This window comes from Anabas testudineus, chromosome 23, assembly GCF_900324465.2.
Source record: "Anabas testudineus chromosome 23, fAnaTes1.2, whole genome shotgun sequence".
Lineage (NCBI taxonomy): Eukaryota > Metazoa > Chordata > Actinopteri > Anabantiformes > Anabantidae > Anabas > Anabas testudineus.
In genome coordinates this window covers 11,627,307-11,649,798 of record NC_046631.1, presented here as the reverse complement: position 1 = coordinate 11,649,798, position 22,492 = coordinate 11,627,307, and the positions used below count along the sequence as shown (strand labels likewise).

The window sequence follows — 22,492 nt, the reverse complement described above, 5'->3', positions numbered from 1 at the left end:
GTTTTGTCGTCTGAAATTTGATGTGCAGTGTGTTCCTTTAGGTTCTATACTCTTTGTAAACATAAACCAATAGAAACCCGATATAGAAACTATAAAACTATGTCCTTTAAAGATAAAAGACCTTGAGATTAGTTGTCGTTGTTTCATGACTAATTTAGAATGAGAATAGATTCTGTTGTTGTTTAAATAGGGATTAGTATCATTCATGCCCATGTAAGACAGCAAAGATAGAAAACAAGACATGCGAAAGTAGAAGAAAGCGGGGTTTCTTTAGTCAGTAAGTACAATCACTCACACACCCTTGACAAATATCTCAGCTCTGACTGTCTGCCACACTATCTGCAAAGTAGCCAAATCCCTTCTCTCCCTTGCCGGGTGTGGATCGTGCCTCAAACTAAATGTTTCAATCAAAAGGTTTTTTCGTTCTCCTGTGGCAGATTGCCTTTGTTTCGAACGGATTTGCCCCTAGTTAGGCTTTGATTGCAGTGTGTGAGTAATAGTGTGGTGTGATAGATTATGACTTAGCGTTTCAGCTTCACTGTTGTTCAGCAGCCGCTGCAACTTTAATCAGAAGTGTTGTGGTGTTTTGTTTTGGTTTTTGTTCCTCATTTGTGTGATAGTTAGTCAGAATGTCTTCTGGATGTCTGATATGTGACTCACCTCCAGTCTAAGTGTGTCAGTCAGTCACACACACAGTTGAAGAATAGAATTTCACTTAGATACACTTCGTCTGATTGTCCCAATCTCTAAATCTTCCTCTTGCCCTCTCAACCTCTCTTTCTGTCCTCTCATGCTGTCTTCTTTCTCTCTATTTCTTTTTCTGTTTAACACACACTATTACACACACATACACACTAACGCACATCCTAACACACGCATCAAGTCTCTCTTCATATGAGATGATGAAATAGTTGGAGAACTCAGGAAATCTGTTTCTGGTGAAACCGTTCTGGACTCAGAGATAACTGAGCCCTTGTGGGGGAAAGAAGAAAGCCCCATCGGCTTTAGCGTCAGGTTTCCTGTGTGTCCTGTGTCCCCGAGTGTGAGAAAGACTTGAACAAGGAGGTTTTAATTGAGAATAGATTTAGTTTTTTCTCTGTGTGGAGTTAAAGTTTGTTCAAATGTGTGTTCATCAGTCTTGTGTGAGTGTAAAGCAGAGTTCTTAACTCTTTTGTCTCCTCTTCTCTTCCTGTTTCCTTATTCTTTCCTTTTCTCCTCGTTTTCTCTTCTTCTTCATGTTGTCTTTCCTGTTGCTTCCCATTCTTTCCTCTCCTTTTTTATCTGCTCCACTTTCTTTTTCCTCCTATGTCTCTTCCCTCTTTTATTCTAACCTCTCCTTATTTTCTCACTTTCTCTTCTTCCTTCTCTCCTCGTTAATTTTATCCTCACCATTTTCCTTTTTCATTTCTTTTTCCTCTTTTCTCTCATCTTTATTTATTTTTTTATTTTTTGTATTTTTCTTACTCTTCTCCTTCCTTTTTCCTCTCCTCCCTCTTTCCTGTTCATCTTTGCTTCTCTTACTCACTTCTTCACTTTTTATCCATTCCCCTTTTCTCTCATTTCCTTTTTTGCCTCCCTTCCTTCCCTCTGTTCCTCTCCCCTTTAATCTCATCCCCCTTTTTCCCCACTCTCTCATCGCTTCTCCTCTCTCCTCCCCTCCTCTTGCTCCAACGCAGGGCTGCTCGTCTCCCATCGTGGTGAAGTTTGCCGACACGCAGAAGGACAAGGAGCAGCGGCGTCTGCAGCAGCAGCTGGCGCAGCAGATGCAGCAGCTCAACAGTGCGACCACCTGGGGGAGCCTGACAGGCCTGGGTGGCCTCACCCCGCAGTATCTGGCTGTAAGGAGAGCTGTCACATCACCCACCTCCATCATAACCTCCTCCTCCACCCCTTAATGCACCCTTTCCACCTCTACAGTATAGTTTTTTCAAATCCTCCCTCAGAAAGTTTGGCAGTAAGCCTTGAATAATTACTCTTCAGATTCTAAATTAATAGCCCAGGCTCCCTTTAAAACAGACACGTCAACAGTTTAAGATTCAATTTTCATTTACTTGACTGCACCTGTCTTTTGAACAAGGGAAAACAGAGCTTACACAAACATCTCTGCGTTCCTTAATATTGATTAATTTTTCAGAAAAAGTAATTGAGATAAAAAGTGTTTGGTGATTTTTCTGCTCTTTCAATCCTGTTTCTCAGTCTTTAAAAAAGATTAAGCTCCATTCTGAAGGGGGAAAAAAAATCGCACACACAATAGAAACAAGATGTTAATTTGCTGTTAATTCAAGTCTTTGAAGGATGAGTTTTTGACAGCATCAATATTCCACTTTTGTTTTGGAATCTAATTATTCGGCTAGATTAGAGCTTTCATGCTCAACTTGTCTGGGAGAATCATAGTGGAATACAAACAGTGTTTGCTTAGAGGAGAGATCAAACTATATTAGCAGCTCATTTACTCATCGAGCACTGATGCAAAAACCACATTGCTAAACCGTTCATTACGACTTTAGCTTCTCAGTGTAGCATTGTATAGACATGTATAAGGCTGTCTTGTTTCCACCCAGCTCACTTTGTTTCTCCTTTTTCTTTTTTTTTCTCTGCCTGGCTTCTCTTTTTCTCGCTTTTATTCTTTCTTGCCATCAGTTGCTTCAGCAGGCAGCCTCCTCCGGTAACCTAGGAACCTTCAGCGGGATCCAGCAGATGGCCGGTGAGTCAAAAATCAGTTGATAAACTCCCCTGAAAGCACGATCCACCGCAGCAATGGACTCTTTGTTGCGCCTCTGTTATTTTTTTTTCACAGACTTCTAAAAGAGGACCAAAGAGCATAACAGATGAACTCGCGTGGTAGAGTAAAGAGAGATGTTTGCCCCGAAGATTTATTAACTGTTGCTAAGATTTGTCTTGATCTTTTAATGAGGCCAGACAAGAGTTGTGCCCTGGGCGTGTAACAGTAGCACCGAGGCTTTGTCAGGGATGGATGAATCACAGAAAGGAGGGAAGGAAAAGAAAAAAGTGTGGAGAAAAATGGTTAAAAGTGGGCTCTTTTCGTGGGTTTCTTGCACTGCAGGCTGGCGCCATCTACTGCTCTCTCAATATGGAGGGTCTGTGATCTGTCATGTGCACGTCCAGATCAATTTCCTTTGAAAGATATCTGTTTCAGGGAAATTTAAACCTTCCATGCCCATTTAAGTGTCAAGTTTAAAGCCAGTTGAAAGTAGAAATTAAAGAACAGAAGCTAATAAAACTGACCTATTTTGCAATGAACACAGTTTTAAAATTCTAAATGGCTTGAATAGAAAAAGGACACAAGGAAACAGGAAATAAAGTGGTAAGGGACAGTTCAATTCTCTTAAGTGAGCTGATGCAATAAAAAATGCATATTGTATTAACCCAGTTCTGTATTAATCTGAGCCTTGAGCGTGCCAAGAAGCCTCCTATTAAATGTTGAACAAGATAAAAATCTCTGTCTTTTAGAAATATAATTTTAAGGCTTTAAATTTGGGTTATTTAAGACTTTCAGGGACCCATGGATGGTCTTTTCTCATCATCCCTAACTTCTTTCTATTAAACTATTCCCCTCTTTCTCTCCACTCTCCTCTCATTCCTATTTATTATAAGCCGCTTTTTGCAGATACTCTCGCACCTCCCACTCTCTACAATCACGGTTTCTTCATCTCACCTTTACGCCTCCCTCCAGCCTTCACACTCTCTCTGTTCCACCCTCCTTTGCTCTTCCTCTTCTACACCTCTCTGGGTTTATTAGTTAGGTGTCAGCTTTTAGTCAGTGAACACAGAAAAACAAAATGGAGAAATTAGCAGAAGACAACAAAGGATCTGAATTTTTAAAGTGGCAAGGCAGCCTGCATCTCATGTTCCTTTGGGTTAGAAAGAATTGCTATTGCCCAGTTCAATGTTGAGCACAAACACACATTTTCCTTACAAATACACCCACTGAAACACATAAATAGGAACCAAGGGTGAGTAACGACGTCTGAATCTGGAGATCTGTTGGTCCTCCATCTGCGCGTGAAAGAGAGAGCGAGTGAGCATTAGTGATTGGCAGGAGATGTGAGACAGCTGAATGACATCTGGTCCCAGTCTTTAACATGAGGAGCTGCAGAGCTGAGAGGCTTCAATTACACCAATGAGCATTCAATTAGACACAGCCAACGCCAGCCTGGTGCAGCCCAGCTCTGCCATACAGGCTGCATGGGGTGCACGCACACATAGACGTGGATCCTCACACACATATGTGGTCACAGTCGCTCACACACTCACGTACCATCTGCACAGCCCGGGTACTCCGATATGGGAAGTAGATTGTATTTGTCTCATACTGTCTCTTTTTTTGCCTCCTCTCTCTCATTTCTACTTTATTCCCCTCTAACACAGTTATTTTTATCTTCTGCTTGCTCTTTTTCTCCTTATAACTGTCTTGAAAATGTATGTTCAATGAGGGAGATAGCCTTTGACAAATGCAAGTAAGAATTGGTTTGAGCTGCTTTGAGGAGAAAGGAGAGAGAGAGACAAAAAGAGAGCTGCAGTGGAGACATCTTTGTCATCAACTGAGGGGTTAAAAAGAAGAACGAAACTGGAAAATAGACAAGAGAAAGGCACAAGATGAAAATGTGGAAGAGAAGATAGTAAGTACATTTAGAGCTGGATAGGTTGAAAAGAAAAAGATGAAAGGGGGAGAAAAAATTAAAGAATAAAGGAGAGAAGAGGAGGATGAATTGGGCCACGTAAGAAATGGGGAGAAAGAAATGGAAAAAGAAGAGGGCAAAGCTAGGTGAGATATGGAAAATTGGAATAGAGGACAAGAGGGAGGGAAGTAGGGGATGTAATGGGGGGGATGGGAAAAGAAGGACAGAGAAAGAACAAATGAAAGGGGCATTAAAAGAAGGAAAGTAAGACTATCTAGCAAAGGATGGATAAAGACGAGGATGAGGACAAAAGACAAAGAAGGAGAAAAGCAGAACTGATGAAAGTAAACAGGAAGAGATGGAAGTGAGAAAGGTGGGGCAGGAAATAAGAACATTGAAATGACACAAAACAAAGAGGAAGACGGGAAGAAATAGAGGATGAGAGGAAAAGAAATCCATAAACAATGAAGATATAGTCGAACAAGTCGGAGGGCAGCATTTACTGTACGTGATTAACAGTCAACACACACAAGTGGTTTGATCCATCAGATGTTAGTGTGGATAAACGTAAGGCTCTGTGGCTCCCGCCACTCTCCAAACCCACCGAGGAGGAAAGGCCAGCAGAATGAACATCTTCTTTATGTTGGAATAAAGAGCGGTCAAGGAGAGCTCTCATGAACAGCCTTCATCTCCCGGTGCAACCCACTCTGTAGCGTCGCTGCACGAGACAGCAGCACTAAAACCGCCTCTCGTCCTTCTCATGCCGAGCACTGTCTGTCCTATAAAAAAAAAAAAAAACAATTAAAATCACTATCTGAGTGTGAGACTTGAGTGTTGCGTTCACAGTATTTGACAGAAAGAGCGACGTGACAGCTGTTTTATTCTCATTTTGTGTAGAAATAAAAATCCATTTTGGCTTTTGATGTATCACAGAAAATTGGGAGAAAATCGTTTTGAAAACAAGATTGGTTTTGGCTTCTGTGCGCTCGTAAGTAAAAAAAAGTCACAGTCACGCTCACACAAATGCACGCGCTCATTACTGCGAGCGCACACACGTTTAACTTTTCCACTCGCGCGCACTTCCTGCTGCAGCAGCTCGTCACGACCACCTCGAAACCAGAACACAGCGTTTAGAAAAGGGCACTTTTTAGTTTTCTCCTTTCTTATTTGTGTTTCATTTACCAATCAGAGCTGTGAATCCCAGTGATGAATCCAGCCATCTGTCGTCGATGGCGAGGTTCAGTTTGGTTTGTCTGGGTGCAGGATTTTTTTTGTTGTTTTAGGATGTAACAACCTAAAATCATTCACGGCAGCGTCAAACAAGATGGATCTTCTTCATGGTGTCTTGTTTGTGTGCGTCTTCTTCTATGTGTGTGAGTGTGTGTGTATTCCCATGGTACTGTATATACACCCAGACTGTATATACGACACATACACCTCACATTGACAGTGTCCACCCTTTTAACCTTAACTCTAACAAGCTCATGAGTCAGAGGAAGCCTCTCTGTGGTAAGACCAACTTCTGCTCTTATGACTGATTCTCTTTGCTTCATGAGGTTTTATACTGATGCCTCATAACGGGCACGCTTGCATAATCACACACACTTTCATGGTGGAAGGTGAAAGCTTGAGTTGTACTCACAGAAGGTGTTTTAGACCCTTTGCTTCACCATCACTTAGGCGTTGGCATGTAGTCATTAATTATACTTAAGTACAGGTCTGTATGCTAATGGGGCAGATTAGCATTGAGAGCCAGCAGGTGTCCTGAACTACTGTATAGCTGCTCATATAGTTTAAATATTAGTTTAAAATGGAAAATCTCAGCCTAGCGCTGTCATGAGTAATGTCTGATCAATCCAGATGATCCAGAATTAGGCTAAAAAGCTCAGTTTCCTCTGTCACAACCCCAGTTTCAGAAGTCTCATGTAGATTCATGCTCTAATCACGACTCAGCATCGTAGATATTTAAATCTTTGTTCACTGCTAAGACTTTAGGAACACAAGTTGAATCTCAGGTGATGTAATTAGCAAACAGAAAAAAAGCCAACTTACAGAAACTAGTCGATGAAGGTAAATTTCCTTTTTGTCTATTCTCCACTGAGCTTTACTCTACTGCTGATATAAGTTGAAATAAATCAGCGAGATGATTCCTGCCTCAGAGAAGTACACCAAACCTAAACACCACAACAGCTGCTTTTACCCATTTCAACGCTCTGGGGACTGATTAATGAGATCAGCTGCTGTAGTGTTTGTCTTCACACACGACAGATTTTTCCACAGTGGAAAAGATTGTTGTCTAAAGAGCAGGAGATTTTCTACATTTCTAAGTTGAGTTGAGTCCATCCACACACTCTGCTGTTATTCTTCACCACCCTCGGACACCAAGCAGTAACTCGTGTTCAGTACTATCGTGTGGTACGCTGTCCCGGCTCAGCCCGACGACCCAGCCACGTCTCAGCCTCGCTCCCCAGGTTTGACACCACCCTCTCTGGCTCCTCTCTCCAGGTATGAGTGCTCTGCAGTTGCAGAACCTGGCCACTTTAGCGGCAGCAGCGGCGGCGGCCCAAAACTCAGCCAGCCCCTCCACCGCAAACCCCCTGTCCTCCAACGCCGCCTCCCTGGGAGCGTTGGCCAGCCCAGGTAACACCGCAGCCACTCAGGTTGGGGGGTCCGACGTCGGGGTGGGGAGGGGCAACGCCTGCCTACGTCCTCTGCTCTCCATCGTTACCATTCCCACTGTTGTCGCCCCATGATCCCGGCACATCACCACCACCATAGAAACCATCAGCCAGTCATCATTACCGAAACATCTTCATTGTTCGGGACGTCGTCAGTGTGTTTGACCTCCTATCTGGCCCATTCCCATGGTGTGTGTATCCACCGTCTCCGCTTCTCGCACCTTCATCACGATAGAGAACCCATGCTGTGTTGTTGATTCGCCGCCTACCTGCGTCGTCCTGTCTTTGAACGCCTCACTTCCTCATCATGTGGCCCAGCAACCATGGCACCCTGTGATTACATGCACTTTATATGTGTGCGCGTGTGCATGTGCGTGTGTTTTGTGCCTAAATGTCTTGGCCAGCGTCAGATCTGTGTGTTTAATCTGTGGTGATATTTTTTTTTGTTTGTTCGTTTGTGCCTCACCTCACCAGCTCTAGAGACACATGTAGAAATTTTAGCACTGTAGATTTGTTCTTTCCCAACGGACAGGTTTGTTTGCACCTCTATGTGTGTGTTAGTGTTTTGTCTCTGCTCATCGCTGGGGGTTTAAAAAGTATCAGGTTGATGTCTGATCTCAGCTGAGGTTAAATACCACCACCTTCCTCTCCTTCCTTTTTTTTCCTCCCCATGCTGCTTCATCCTCTCCCCCCTCCTCCTCTCCTCTCCTTGTGTTCCTTCTCGTTGCCCTCGTCTTTTGCTGCTGCCCTCCTTTTGACAAGCTCCCTGTTTCTGCTCCATCATTCTCCCCTTTCATGTCGGCTCGGCCTTGCTCCAGCAGCCGTGGTTTTGCTGTCTCTTTTGGAGTGCACTCCCAACAGAGCATGAATATGAAAAGCACCCCACCACCACCACCACCTCACTACGCTCTCCTCCTCTTCTTCCTTCACGTTAACGCTTACGCCGCTTCCATCCTACTTCCTGCCTCCATCAAACCAGCTCTCGCTGCCCGCTCTTGTCTCGTCTCTCTTCCTTTTCTTACTTCTCTCCACGCTTTTTGCCTTCTCCTGTTTTATTCCACTCTCGCTCTCTCTTCCTTTTTTCCTCTCTCTCTCTCTGACTCTGAATGTCAGTCCAACCTTGAATAGTACGCACTCAGGTTGAGCTACTCAGTGCTCAGTGTGAATGAGTGGCGCTATACTGCCTGCATGTGTCAATGCAACTGAAAACGATAAATATAGACAGTTCTGCATGGAGACAGGTCAGCGTTTATGTTTAACACCATGTGCCGACATAATGCTCCTTTGTCACACCACTTTTCAATATACTCAGCGGCAGCCCTGCTTTGTTGGCATCGCTTTGATGAGCTCAAGGGTAAATGAATAGATTGAATCTTTTTGTCTAAACTGAACTAGGTTTGCGAGCTTTGTGCACCATACCTCCTCCATCTCACCCACCATCACTGACGTAGTAATTCATGTATATTTCACACCAATGTGTTGTATGTGTGTGACTGTGTGTGTGTTGTGGTTCCAGTGACTATATGAAACTGATTTCAACACAACTGTGCCCAAGGAAAAGTCATTTAAATGTACTGAAACTAAAGAAACCATTATAAGCATTTCCAAAAGGTTACTTGCCTTTCTGTGCATATGTCTGCTTTTCTGAATCGTCCTTGTGCTTTTTTTTTTTTTTATGCCATTACAGCATCACCTTGAATAAAGGAATCCTCCAATTTTCCCTTTATTGTGAATATCTCCCGATACAAACAAGCCACACAGAGCTCTTCTTTTATACAACAGCAATTAGATTAATTAAAGGTGCTCCATGTGAAATTACCATTAAATCAATTAAGACATCCTATTATGGATCCATAAGAAACCACTATAGAGAAAATTGGTTGCCTCAGTATCACATTTTCTTTGAACCTAAGTGCTTCATGTCTGTTCACACATTATTGAAGTAGATTTATTTCAATAATAAACATATAATGAAGTGATATCTCCATTGATTTACATTGTAAGAGTAACACAGACCCAGTTTCTGTAAATTTTGTTGCAGTGGAAACAATAAAAAGAATCAAATCCAGCTTTCTGGAATAATAATATGGTCCTTAATATGGAACTTTGGTCAAGATTCAAACTAATTTAAAGGACAAAATAAACTCAAAACAGTGGCAAATCTCCAATGGGTGGACTATGCTTGAATGCCTTTCTGTTCCGGTTAGGACTACTTAAAAAGCACTTACCACACAATGATCTCCACCAAAATCTAATTTCTAATCAATTTCCCACCAGTTCTCATTACAGCCTGTGAGAGATTTTTTATGAGATTCTAACAAACAAACTGTAACTGGAAGCTGTGAGAATGCAGAGGCACACAGCCAGTTTTCTCTGCAGTAGTTGCAGTAATTTGAAGTCATAACATAAATATTTTAAAATTCTGGCACTTTACTGTTAAAGTGCAGCTGGTAAAAGTCAGAGAGTTTAAATTTGTATTTTATAAGAAATCTTCCACCTTTACTTAAGAACTCCTGTTTATTGTTTGTTAAATGCCTCTAAAACATGTCTGCTTCTCTGTCTCCTGTTCTCCCTCTTCACCTCTGTCCCCACCTTTCTCCTTTTACTCCTCATCCTGCTCTCTTCCTGCCTTCCTTTACCCCCTCCCTCCTGCTTCTTCTCTTCTCCCAGCAGCGGGCACCACAGCTAGCTCCAACGCCGGCGCCATGAACTCTCTGACCTCTCTGGGCACCCTGCAGGGCCTGGCAGGCGCAACTGTGGGCCTGAACAACATTAATGCACTAGCAGGTAGCGTCAACAGTGAGTATTCACCCTGCCATCAGCCACTCCACCTTCACCTACACTTCCAACCACCCATACTTACATACCTTACTGCAGCATCATTACAACAGCCTGCGACTTGATGCAGAGAGACGAAGTCCTGCAGCCACACAATGCAGCTTCTACCTTCAATATCAGATTTGATTGATATGGGTTTTTGAAGGCAGCATCTTTTTATTTAACTGGCGATTGCTCCTATTCACTCATAATACCTTTTATACTGCACAACAATTACAAGACGTTCAGTCTTCATTAAAATCTAAACAAAATAAATCTGTTAGGGAGAAATGTGCAGAATTTGCTGTAACAACTCAAAACATCTATATTTAATGTGATTAAATCAAGTACATCAAAAGCCCATACAATGTCCAATTATAATTATCTTACTCCTGAGACTACATGGAAATCATTTATCCTCCAAGTATATAATTGATAAACTGTATTAAATTGGACTATTATTATTAAACCACACTGACTTCAGTTCCTCCTGTCATCTCTCTGTGTCTCAGTTTGACTTGCAATGAAATTGTCCTCACTCTATGAGTGACGGATTCCTCGTTTACTCCTCTGGCCACAGACATTTTATCTATCCATCCATTTATCCATCCATTCCTCCATCTCTCCATCCGCTTCCAGGTTGTGTCCTGGGTTATGCTTGCTGTAAGAGTGCTGTTGTGCCATCCCGGCAGAGTTGGTGTGCTACTGTCACCTCACGCAAATGTCTCTGTGTGGGATCATGTCGTAGCTTTTATTCACCATTGTGTTGTTTGGTTTGTGTCTCTAATGTGTTTTCTGTCTTCTCTGTAAGGGAACAGTAGAGGGCAAAGCTCAAACTATATAATAATGATATAACTGCCTTATAATTTAACATTTTTTGTGTAAATTAGTGAGAAATGTTATGTCGATACATAAAAAATGTACAACCTATGCATTATTTTGTATTACACCAATTTTGTTTCTCTTCATTCTAAATAGTTTTAATTTTTCATGACAAACATAAAAAAATAGAAAAAGTCTTTCTTAATAAAATCTCGTTTGTCATTTATAAGCAAACTAACCACAAACTTAGCTATTATTTATTCATAAACAGCTGGATTTCACTATTTTCATGTGAAGAAATACACAATTTGTCGATTTTTATGCAAAACAAAACAACAAAAATAGATAATTTGATGATGTGAATGCCAGTAACATATAAAAGTTTTACAATTATTGGGACAAAATCTTTGTACATGACAGCAAGGTCTGAAAACTGAGTATGGACAGACTCGTGTAAGACTAGTTTACTGTCACGTCAGGAAGTGTTAATTGGTCTGATCCTGAGCAGATGCATGTTTCTACCCACGTGTCAAGTGTATTGACTGCACACCCTGTGTGGTCTAGCAGCCTTTGCCGAGCTGTGCGGTGTGTGTCCTGCCTTTGACCTCTGGGGAGACGGTTCTGGGATCTTAATCAGCGCTGTTATGACAGCAGAGATCCTGTACTACCGGCCTCTTCCACCACATTATTCTCCTCTGACCTTTACCGCTCCTCAGCTGGAGTAGCTGTATCCGCTGTGTAAATCATATACGTGTCTACTCGAGCACACACAGGTACAGAAACGCAGAGCACGTGCACGCGCACACACGCTCGTCCTTTCAACAGGAACGGGTCGCTTTCGTTTTGCATCTCAGTTTGTCCCTGCTAACCCTTCTCTTCTCTCGGTGCCCCCTCCTCATCCCTCCGCCTCCCCACCACCAACCGCCCTCATTTAAACACATCTAGACTTTAATTGAATTGCAAAGGTCACCGGTGCAATTATTCCTGAATAAATGAGTGACCTATAATCCAGAGCTCTGCGGTGATAATTTATTTCACTGTGTCTGACGGTGAGGCGACAGGACGCCCAGGCAATGTCAGACCCCCTCAGACAAGTTGCCCTCCACCGTGATATTAAGCCGTTACAAGCAGCTAATGAGTGTTACTGCTGTGTTCCTTCACTTTTTAAATTCGCCTCGCCCCCCTCCCCCACTCGCTTCACGTGCCTTCACCCCTAAAATGAGACATCACAGGCTGGAAAAGCACAGATAATCAATCCTCGCTGATGTTTGACTTAGCTGTTGTGATTGTATGGTGAGGATTCACTGATACGTCTGCACCTGAAACGACCACAGACAGTCCACAGATTATGTGGAATTTAAATTCCTACTAAACAGACACATCCATCAGTATATTGTCTTTGTCATTTTATTAAAGTGACTTCTGGAGTGCAGTGGATCAGCTCTGTTCATATTTTGGTGGTGTATCAGTAGGCAAATGATCGATATTGGTTCAGCCAAGAAGCAAAGCAAGGACACTTTAATTAAAAGGAAATTGTAGAGGCAGTTCAGAGCGCTTCCCAGGCGACACGGGGACTAGGGAAACACAAAATAAGCAGTCAACAATAAAAACAAGAAAATACAGTAGACTTCTAACAGTAAAAGACGAGTGACAGAATAAACTACACACACACACACACACTTCATATTTAACAACAGTTAGATTATATATTTAACAACCAAATTAGTGTTGCACATTTTTAAAGCCAGGAAACTTCTAGACACACAATTAAAATATTTTTTATTGGCGCAGTAAGAAGTTTATCTCACAAACTGTATCTTAATAAATATTTTTCCCCTGTTACACAACCCACAGAGCCTATTCCATAGTGTCTTTTATCTAGTTCTCTTCAACAAATACACATATATACCAAATAAAAAGTGTTGAGGTTGGGCTGTGGAACTTCAACAAGTTTTACTGGCGAGCAGTGTCACTAATGGATTAAAAAACGAGCCCCCAGCTTATGAACATACACAAAAGCTCGAACAGGACTATTTTAATAACCAAATAGGGGCCGTGACAGGAAATGTGTTCTTTTAGTCGGCTCTGAATTACTCCCCATACTCCTGCTCGTCAATTAAGCGTATTTTTACATCTTTGTGGTGTGTTTAATTTAGTCTTTAGTAGACGCTGCTGTTGTCTCAGAGTGATTTAGTGTGCCATTGGTCTTTATATGTGTGCATGCACCGCTGCGTGCTTCTTATTTCAAGTACACCCGCGTGCAGCTCTGGCTGTCATCAGCTACACTCATACTGTTCTTTATTGTGTTAATACTAATACTGTGCGTCCTGTGTTTTAATGTGTTAGCCGTGGTGTTTCGTGTGTGGAATAATATGTTTTTTTTTGTGTGTGACGTGACACGTGTGTAACTTACAGTGTAGTTTGTGAACGTCTGTGTGTGTATGTGTGTGATGTCTGGTGATGGCGTGTTGATTTGTGTGTGTTTGTGTGTGTATGTGTGGTTAAAAACACAACCTTCAGTGGGAGCGCTAATGAGTAAGTGCACTCTTCTTTCTTTATTGTTGGGTTTTATGTAAAGTTGCTCAAATGCTCTCAGGTATGGCGGCTCTAAATGGAGGCTTGGGCGGCGCAGGGCTTACCAACGGGACGGCAGGCACCATGGACGCGCTGACACAGGCTTACTCAGGGATCCAGCAGTACGCCGCCGCAGCGCTGCCCACCCTCTACAGCCAGTCCCTGCTGCAGCAGCAAGGGGCCGCCGGCAGCCAGAAAGAGGGTCAGTAGCCTGGGGCTGTATGTCTGCACATCACAGCTGCTCAGTGGGAGCTCGATTTCAGAGGGTTCACTTTGTCAAACATATATTCAATTTATTCTCTGGGATTTACTCTGGACAGCAAATACAGTACACAACACATTTAAACTTAGCTGTAACCCACAATTATTATCACTAAAAGAAAAAATTTTATTCGTAGCAGTGTATATACAATAAATCTAAAAGTTAAGAAGCTCCAGTGGATAACCAGTGGGCGTGTCTGGTAAAGAGCAGCTACATAATGTTGTAAAGTGGTTCCATCTTTATATATAAAAGCCCTAAACGCTCTCTTTTAAAGTTCTAGCTGTGATCTCTGCAGGGTTCAGTCCTCTCTGTCCTGCTGTTATTCCAGACATATCTGAACTCTTCGACTGACACTTGGACGTCTAGCCCACAAACACCTTTTTGTTGGAAACTTTAAAAAGTGAAATAAAAAGTACAACTTAATATTGTATAAAAAAAAGTGATGGAGGAGTCTGTTTAGGAAGGAAAAAGACAGATTAAGTAGCTGAGCTGAGATGTTGGATGGAACGTGTTTGCTTTTCCAATTCAATTGTTGAGTACATGCAACAGTCTGTTGTAGTTGGATTTAAATCTTGGTGCCCAAAGCTTGACGGCAGTATTGCTCATGTGTAAGCAGAAGCCTTCAGTGCCTGTAGTCACCACAAATAATAGTCAAAGCTGAACTTGGCGTAACTTTGACAGCACAAAATTGATACGCTTTTGTAATAAAAAATCTAAATCTGCAGTTATTATTTAGCAGTTTATGAATCTTAGAGACATGTTGGTGTTTAATCAGGCCCTGCTGGAGATTTTAATGACTGTATATTTACTTCTGTTATATTGTTGAAAAGTGTCACCTTCACACATAACCCTGATGAAATTTACCCAAAAGCTTTAGACAGCAGTGCTGAATGCAAACCAGATGATGAAATGTCTGGTAAAACAAATAGAGCCACATACTGTTTGTTTGTGCACTTTCTCGTCTCTGCTTCCAACAAAGATAAATTTGTAAAGATGCTTTTGTAATGACGCTTTCTTTCTCTGACAGTCCATCCAGGAGTTCAAACTGCTGCAGGGAGACAAAGATGTGACATACATTTGGCTCCCTCACAGCTTCATTCAGCAGTAGAGAGCATATTTAATGACTCTGAGAGATCTGACCTATTAGGAGTATTAGGATGCGTGATAGAAGAAGGGGGATCAACCTATGACCCCTCGGAAGAGAGACGGCACGCGGCTCAATGAATAGCAAGAGAACAGAAAGATACTTTTGTTGGTAGAGAGCCAAAATATAATTATTAAATAAACCAAAAGCTTTCATCTTTGTTTAATGCTCAATACAATTGCAGAATGTTGTTTAAAAGCAATAACAAACTCAAGGTCATGCGATATTGTGCTAAGTGTGCTTCAGCTCTGTTCCTATGACGACAGCACAGCAGTGCCTGTCGCCACAATGCAGCGCTCACTCTCCTGCAGTTTTGCTTAAATGAAAAAGCACTCTGACCTTATCCTCACCCTGCGTCTCATCCCGCCAGGTCCCGAAGGTGCCAACCTGTTCATCTACCACCTGCCCCAGGAGTTTGGAGACCAGGACATACTGCAGATGTTCATGCCTTTCGGAAACGTGGTCTCTGCCAAAGTCTTCATCGACAAACAGACAAACCTTAGCAAGTGCTTCGGTACGGCAGCAGGATAGACGTCAGGGAAACACACACACACACAAATGCCTGCAGTTACCTGTCGTTCTCCTTCTGTAGATTTGTCCCAATTCAGAGGCTGCGTTCTCTGAAGGATTCAGGTGATATTTCCAGAACGAGTCACCTGATTGCTGCAGAGGACACCCCAGTCATATCATTCAGATTTTGCCAAGTTTTGTTGGCCCCTTATGATATACAGTATTTTAGAAACCAAGATTTTGAGGTAACAGCCTCTGAATTGGGACGACAAACATTTTCTTTTCACCCGATATCAACATGAACAATATTCTTAACTGCACAAATGTGGACTTAAATGCATTACAGCAAAGCTCCATACTTCCTGTAACAACTAAGGGTGACAGAAAAAAATCAAGCATGGATCCAGGCTACTTGACAGAAAATGGATTGTGAGAATAGATGGGAGACTAGCTGGATGAGTCGGTTTTAGAAGTTGCCGATGTTACATGAGGAAGTGAAGTGTGCACAAAGACGAGTTTAAGGTAGACAGCAGAACAATAGAACAATAAAACCTCACTGTCTGCTTCAAAATCTCTATTTTGGCATTTGAACAGCAGTGGCCTTTACTATATTGTTCTGGAGCGAAGAATGCATTTTTCTCTTAATTTGTAAGGATTCAGTGTCACTATCTCAGGATTTCAGTGCTTTTATTTTGTAAACTCAAAATGCTTCATATTGGAAATGTCACTACACCCCCTCTATTTGTTTTACTGTTATGTACATCCCATTCAGCTGGCTTTATTCTTTTATTATTTTGATGATTCAACAACCCAGTTTCCTCACGGGAGTCATTAAAGTTTAATCTTTTCTTATTGTGTACCAGGTGTATTTTAATGTAGATGTAAATCCGAACAAATCAGATCTCGAGACACACAAACGCGGTGAGGGTGCTTTGTGTAGTATCAGATTATTATTACACTGTAATTTCGAGACAGTATAGTTGCTGTAAATAAACAAGACCCATCATGTAGAGGCTCGGTGGGCTCTCCTGTGTTTCATAATGTGAGTCAGATATGGAAAGAAATCTGCAGCACAGCTTTATTACATAAAACAGAAGAGAAGAGATAATACAATATTTCAGTTAATAACTGAAGTTGAAACAGAAAGAGGTGGTGTTGTCTTTAGGAAACTCTGTCACAGATACACAACCTGGCTGATGCTATTGGTTAGCCAGCTGTGTTAGCTATTGTAGGTACTGTTAAAACTCTTCTTCCTGACCTGAAACCTTCTATTTAGCATTATTTTTTATGAATAAATGAGTTCCTCAGGGTTTATATTCTAAGACAAATCTCCAAGAGAAAACCAAATAGTATTAAATGTTCAAAAACTGACAAATGAGGTAATTTAGTGGAAGTTTGTTTCCAGCTCGGTTGCTTGTTCCAGTTTGTACAATAAGACAGTAAAATGGCCCCATAGTGGCTAAAAAGGCTTTTGTTGTCCCCTCGTATTCTAACCAACTGTCCACTTTTCTGTGGTGTCCCCCCAGGCTTCGTCAGCTACGACAATCCAGTGTCGGCACAGGCAGCCATCCAGGCCATGAACGGCTTCCAGATCGGCATGAAGCGGCTGAAGGTGCAGCTGAAGCGCTCCAAGAACGACAGCAAACCGTACTGATCTTAGCACTAGGGTCTATCTGCTCCCCATGTTAGCACTGCTAGGGTAAGTCCCCCCAACGAAAAATGAAAATGAAAACAAAAAAAAACAGCAAACCGAGCCACGACCTCTCTACACAGGGACTGGGGGGTGGGGGGTTGAAGGGAGGGATGTGGGAGGGAGGGGGAGACGACCTACAACCACCCTGAGGGAGACACACGCCTTTTTTATTTGATTTTTTATTCTTTTTTTTATTGTTTTTCTTGCTTTTTGAAGATTTTTATGTTAGCTAAGTATTATTTATTACAGTTTTATTATTTTTGACACACATGAACACTTCCATTACCACCATTACTTTGTGCAATTTTTTTTTTTTTTACAATGGAAGGAAGTAGCTATCTTGGGTAGCTGTTTTTTAAAAAGCGTTTGTTTAAAAGTTATGACTTTTTTCTGAATCAATAAGTATTTATACATTTTTGAGGACTAGTTGCAGCCAGAACCGAGGTCGAAGACAAAGGAGCCATGATGATTTTTTTTTATATTTCTTTTTTCCTCTCTTGTTGTGAACCTTAGGCCTGGTGAAGGGTTCTTTCTTTTGATTTTGACGCGCACACTGATATGCACATTCGACCTTTGACCTCCGCGGTGTTGGTTGCAGGCCGCCGCTGCTTCTCCAAAACCCCTCTATGCCTGCTGGCAACCCGGGAGCAAAGGCTGCAAAACATTAGTGGCCTCTTTACAGTATAGTCAGTGCCGACATCAGCCTGCCGTACAGTTACACTCCACCGTCACAAGAAGAAGAAAAAAAAACTCACTCCAGCTACATATTATTATTTATGTGAAAATAAAAAAAACATTTTTTTTATTTCTCAGAAGATAAAAAACAATTAGTAACTACTTTTCTGGATCAGATCACATTGGTCTTTGTTGTGAAAGGGATTTACAGCATGTAGAACATCCTCAAAATACCATCCAGAATTTGATGAAGGATATAATAATATAATAATAATAAAATAGTTTATGGGTTTAGGGGTTAACTGAAAATACTTGATGTTTGTTGAAAGATTAAAAAAAAATAATTCAAAGTACAGAAAGCCACAGGCCTGTAAATTTTATTTGTAAAAAAGCAGTTCTATTTTTATACAACATTTTTACTGCCTCAGATGAAAAAGGATTTTATTTATTGCCTGTCGTTAAGTTATTGGACTCCTATAAAGTATACAGCATCATTAAAGTAGACCCTTGTGGAGAAGTCCGTGGAATTGGGTTCTCCGGTGTTTTCCATGTTTTTTCAGTGCAGAAATCACAAGACACTCCGCTGCCATTCGAAACGCACCCCCCCTTTTTCCGCTCTCCCTGTGTCATTTATTCATTCATGCAAACACCCACACACACTTCTCTGTGCTGTTCATCCATCCATCCATCCATCCATCTCTCTCTCTTCGTACCACTCTCTCCCTCTCTCCATTCGTAGTGGGACTACTTCTTCACTTGTCGAATTTCTACCTTTTCGCGTTTTTTTATCAACTTTTTTTAACTTTTTTTTTCTGTCAGTGTTTCCGTTTTTTGTTTGTTTGTAGCCCCCGCCCCACCCCGACCTTTCTACGAGTTTAAAAACAGAAAGAAACAAGATGTCCCCCCCACCCCTTCCCAAAAAACATATGACTATTTCTCCCAAATGACAACATCCATCTGGGATCTGATGGATAAAGCTTTGGGTGCTCTCTGTTTTTTGTGTATGTATATATGTGTGTGTGTGTGTGTGTGTGTGTGTGTGTTTGCGTGTGTGAATGGAGGGGTGTGTGTGTTTGTTGCCTGTTAGTACAGATCTATAACATTAACATCATTTTTATTATTACAAAAAAACAACAAAATTAAGCATTAAAAATTGCAAATGAAATCAGTGAGTGGTGTTGCCGTTCTGCCAGTTTGCATAGTTGTTGTTCTTGTTTGTTTGTTGTTGCTTGTTGTTGTTGTTGTTTCTCCTGATTTACAAAAAAAAAATGTTGTAGTGGTGTGGTGCTCTGTGTGTAACTCTCTCCTCTCCCCTGTTTTTTCTTTCCCCCTTTTAGAACAACCCATCTCCATGCCTGTTAGCTCATCGTTTGCCTAGCATGTCTCCGTGGCGTCCAAAAAAAAAAAAACCCTTTTAAACAATAGAAAAACAAAAAAATCCCCACCAAAAAAAAAAAAGTGTCATCGTCGTCCTCCTCCGTCATTGTTTTTTCTGATGTCTTTTCCGAGTTCACCTGATCATAACCTGGTTCTCCTCCTCCGCCACCGCCTACTGACCTTTTGAACTTTGAACTTTTCGCTTTTTTGGACTTTGATTTTTCAAAATTTTTTGTTTCTTTATGTTTTATGTTTTGCTTTTTCAGTTTTTTTGTTTTTTTGCATGTGACCTCATTTGGATCTGTTTTCCAGGATTGTTTCAGGGAGGGAGGGAGGCGATAAACAAGGGGGTGGGTAAGAAAATGAATCAATGTGAAAAAGATATAAAGCTGCATTCATATGAAAAACAAAAAAAAGACTGAGATGTTTATGGAAAAACAAATGTTCTTTTTGAAGAAAAAAACATCAACCTGTGGCAAAGTGAGTTTGATTCAGTATGTTTTCTTGCATTTTTTTGTTTCTTCTTCTTTTTTATGTCAATTTCTTTTTCTTTTCTTCTTCATTTAAAGTAAACTTGAAAGTTCACTACAGGAATTGGTGCGTCATCTTGCTTCTGGCGCCGATGAAAAACAGAGCGCGGGCCAGAAGCAGTCCGCGCCAGTTTCTTTGAGAAATAAGACTACTTCCAAACAGTTTTGAATAAAAACTGTCTGATCAATATTAGACTCTCTCAGAGCTCTCTAATGGTTTTTACATTTTTCAGGCAGTGTAAAGTTTTTTGATAAGGCCATTTTAAGTGGCTCTGTTTCTCATTCAAAGTCTATATATAGAACCACTTTTTTCTAGAGTAGTTTAAAGGTAAAAATAAAAAAAGACATTTGCCCTGTTTGGGGGGGAGAAATGCTACCTACTTGTGTCACCTTTTGCTGAACTGACTCACAGATAGACAATCCGTGGTTTAAATGCACATGATGAAATGACCTATATTTTCTACTGTTTAAATGTATAGAGGAAAAAAATACTACGATACCTGTAACCCGCGTTAACGTCGGTGCTTCTCGTGAGTTTAGTTGTGGTTTCATCACAAGTCTAACGGTCTTAAATGTCTCATGTTTTTTCAAGAGAAAACTAAAAAATCAGTTTACTTGAACAATAGACAAAGCCTTTCATATTACTATAATAGTTACTTTGATTCTTTTTTTTATTTGATTCTTTTTTTAAGGAGTCCCTATTTGCTAAATTTATTGTTGGTTAATTAGCTATATAAAAGTCCTAAAAATATATATAAATATAAATATATCTATATATATATATAATGTCAGCTTGTGAAGCATCAATGTCATTATTATTTTATTTCTCTCGTGGGAAACAATATTTAGATGTGTTTTGTTGTTCAACAAAATGTCTTATAAAGAAAAAAAGACAAGATCAGTGGAGTTTAGTGCCAAATTCTGAAGGTACTTCCTGCCTAGCGCGTCAGTGTATTTCTTGTGAAATTATTTGATAACATGGGTATTTTATTATAAGTGTTTTGTATGGATCCCTCATATTTAAAATATAGATTTAAAAAAGAGTTTGTTAACTTGCTATTCTGTGGTCTTGTTGCCTGAAAATGTCATGTTTGCTTTTTTTCTTTGTAAAGATGTAAAACAAAAAAAAAAAAAAAGTGCCCATGTGTCATATATATATCTATATACACGCACACACGGACACACACACACACACACTCTCATGCAGACCTCACGGTTTACTTTGTGCATGAGAGCCCCTGAGTGTGAAAGCCTCTACAGCAACCGCTACTGCCCGCCACCGTGCACACACACTTTAAAACGCACGCGCACACAAGAACCACGCACTGATATTTTTACCCATTGTACAGCGGTTTTACTCATCAAAGCCTTACCACAAATCTTTGCACTCCTGTTCTCTCTCTATTAGTGTCTCGCGCACACAGACACAAACACAGACATCAGGCTTCAGTATGTATTGTTTTGATTGTTTTCTCGCTCACTATCCCGCTGCTCGGACGAAAATTGAGGTGAGACATATACGAAGCCTTATTTCTCCAAATCCTCTTATCCCTTTTGTTGGGTTCAAAATATTTCTGAGTTGTAGCTGGCACTGTTTGTCTCGACGGCGAGGATCATTACTTTTGTGTATCACCTCACCAGACGAGCGCTCTTGCTTTCATGATGTAAGCACAGGGCAAGATTCGCTCATTCGAGAACAAGCCTCGATCTTTTGAGGAAATAAGCACACGCTGCCGTTGGCTCGTCGGAAAAAGAGACGCAGGATAGTCCGGAGCAAGTTGCCGCTGAACTTCTCCTTTTTTTAAGTAGTTGTAAGACTTCTCCATATGTAAGTCTTGTGATGTAATCATGGCTAAAATCTACCAAAATCATGTTTAGATGCCAAAGTGTGTTATTGACATTCTCATAGTCAAGCTGTTTACATGGCACGATGTTGTCAGTCTATTCAACTGCCCCCGCTCCCCCTCCCTGAAAGCCTAGTTTACGGTCTGCAAAAAAAAAAGGCAGCATTATTTTCTACAGAAGCTCACCAGTCGCCTTAACCAGGGAGCGTTGTATCAGTATTATAAGAGTAGAAGATGTCGTCAGTCAGTCAGTGATGTGTGCCAAGTCCAGGTTCACTTTTGTGTATAGTTAACCTCCCACTTGTCAAAGTCTGGGTTTCGCTCTTCCGCCATTTCGTCTAGTCGGCCAGAGCAGAAAGACTGAAATGGCCGTTTGTCCTCGCAGCAGTGAAGGCGAGAGAACCAGGCGTTTGTTTGAAGGATGCCGCTCTCCGTCTGGTTGTTGTCTCCCAGGCTAACCGGGGTTATTAGAAGCAGGGCTATGTGGAGAGACGTCTTATTGGAATAGCGACAGGGGAAATAAAGCGCTTGTTGGTTGGAGAGGAAGGGTCACGTCTACAGGTCCACACAGGCAAAACAACAGCCGCAGTTGAGATGAAGGCAATACAGCTTTCATTATCCTCTGAAAGACCAAACCCAATACCAAACTTTATGTGATCTCAAGGAGGGAGGCGAGCAGACTTTTTTTTCTAAATGCAGTACACACATGAGCAGTGCCACAAACAGCCATAACTACCTGTATGAAAACTGGATCCGATCGGCGCTAACAGACCTGTTTTCTGACCAGCACGCGTGCAGGTTTTTACGTCGTAACCGCTGCAGTGTCAAAACGTTTGCATCCGAGAATTACAGTCGCACATTTCAGGTCGTCACCTCGCTCTCGAACAATTCACGTAACCTTTATTTGTGTGGAGGCTACACATTCT

General features: G+C 41.3%; 1 protein-coding gene across 12 annotated transcripts in view; it reads left to right on the top strand.

The window, feature by feature from the left end:
* Positions 1-19,265, top strand: part of celf2 (cugbp, Elav-like family member 2) — a 157,819-nt gene extending 138,554 nt beyond the window's left edge. For 3 of the 12 annotated variants that reach the window (XM_026363445.1, XM_026363440.1, XM_026363446.1), the window contains 8 exons: positions 1,677-1,838; positions 2,641-2,704; positions 7,146-7,280; positions 9,989-10,117; positions 13,554-13,733; positions 15,308-15,451; positions 16,974-17,146; positions 19,153-19,265. In XM_026363445.1, coding sequence (XP_026219230.1) covers positions 1,677-1,838; positions 2,641-2,704; positions 7,146-7,280; positions 9,989-10,117; positions 13,554-13,733; positions 15,308-15,451; positions 16,974-17,101 — 942 coding nt within the window. In that variant the 3' untranslated portion in view covers positions 17,102-17,146; positions 19,153-19,265. The remainder of the gene's footprint in view (positions 1-1,676; positions 1,839-2,640; positions 2,705-7,145; positions 7,281-9,988; positions 10,118-13,553; positions 13,734-15,307; positions 15,452-16,973; positions 17,147-19,152) is intronic. The other 9 variants (XM_026363443.1, XM_026363447.1, XM_026363449.1 and 6 more) reach the window with 7 other exon arrangements.
* Positions 19,266-22,492: the final 3,227 nt, after the last annotated feature.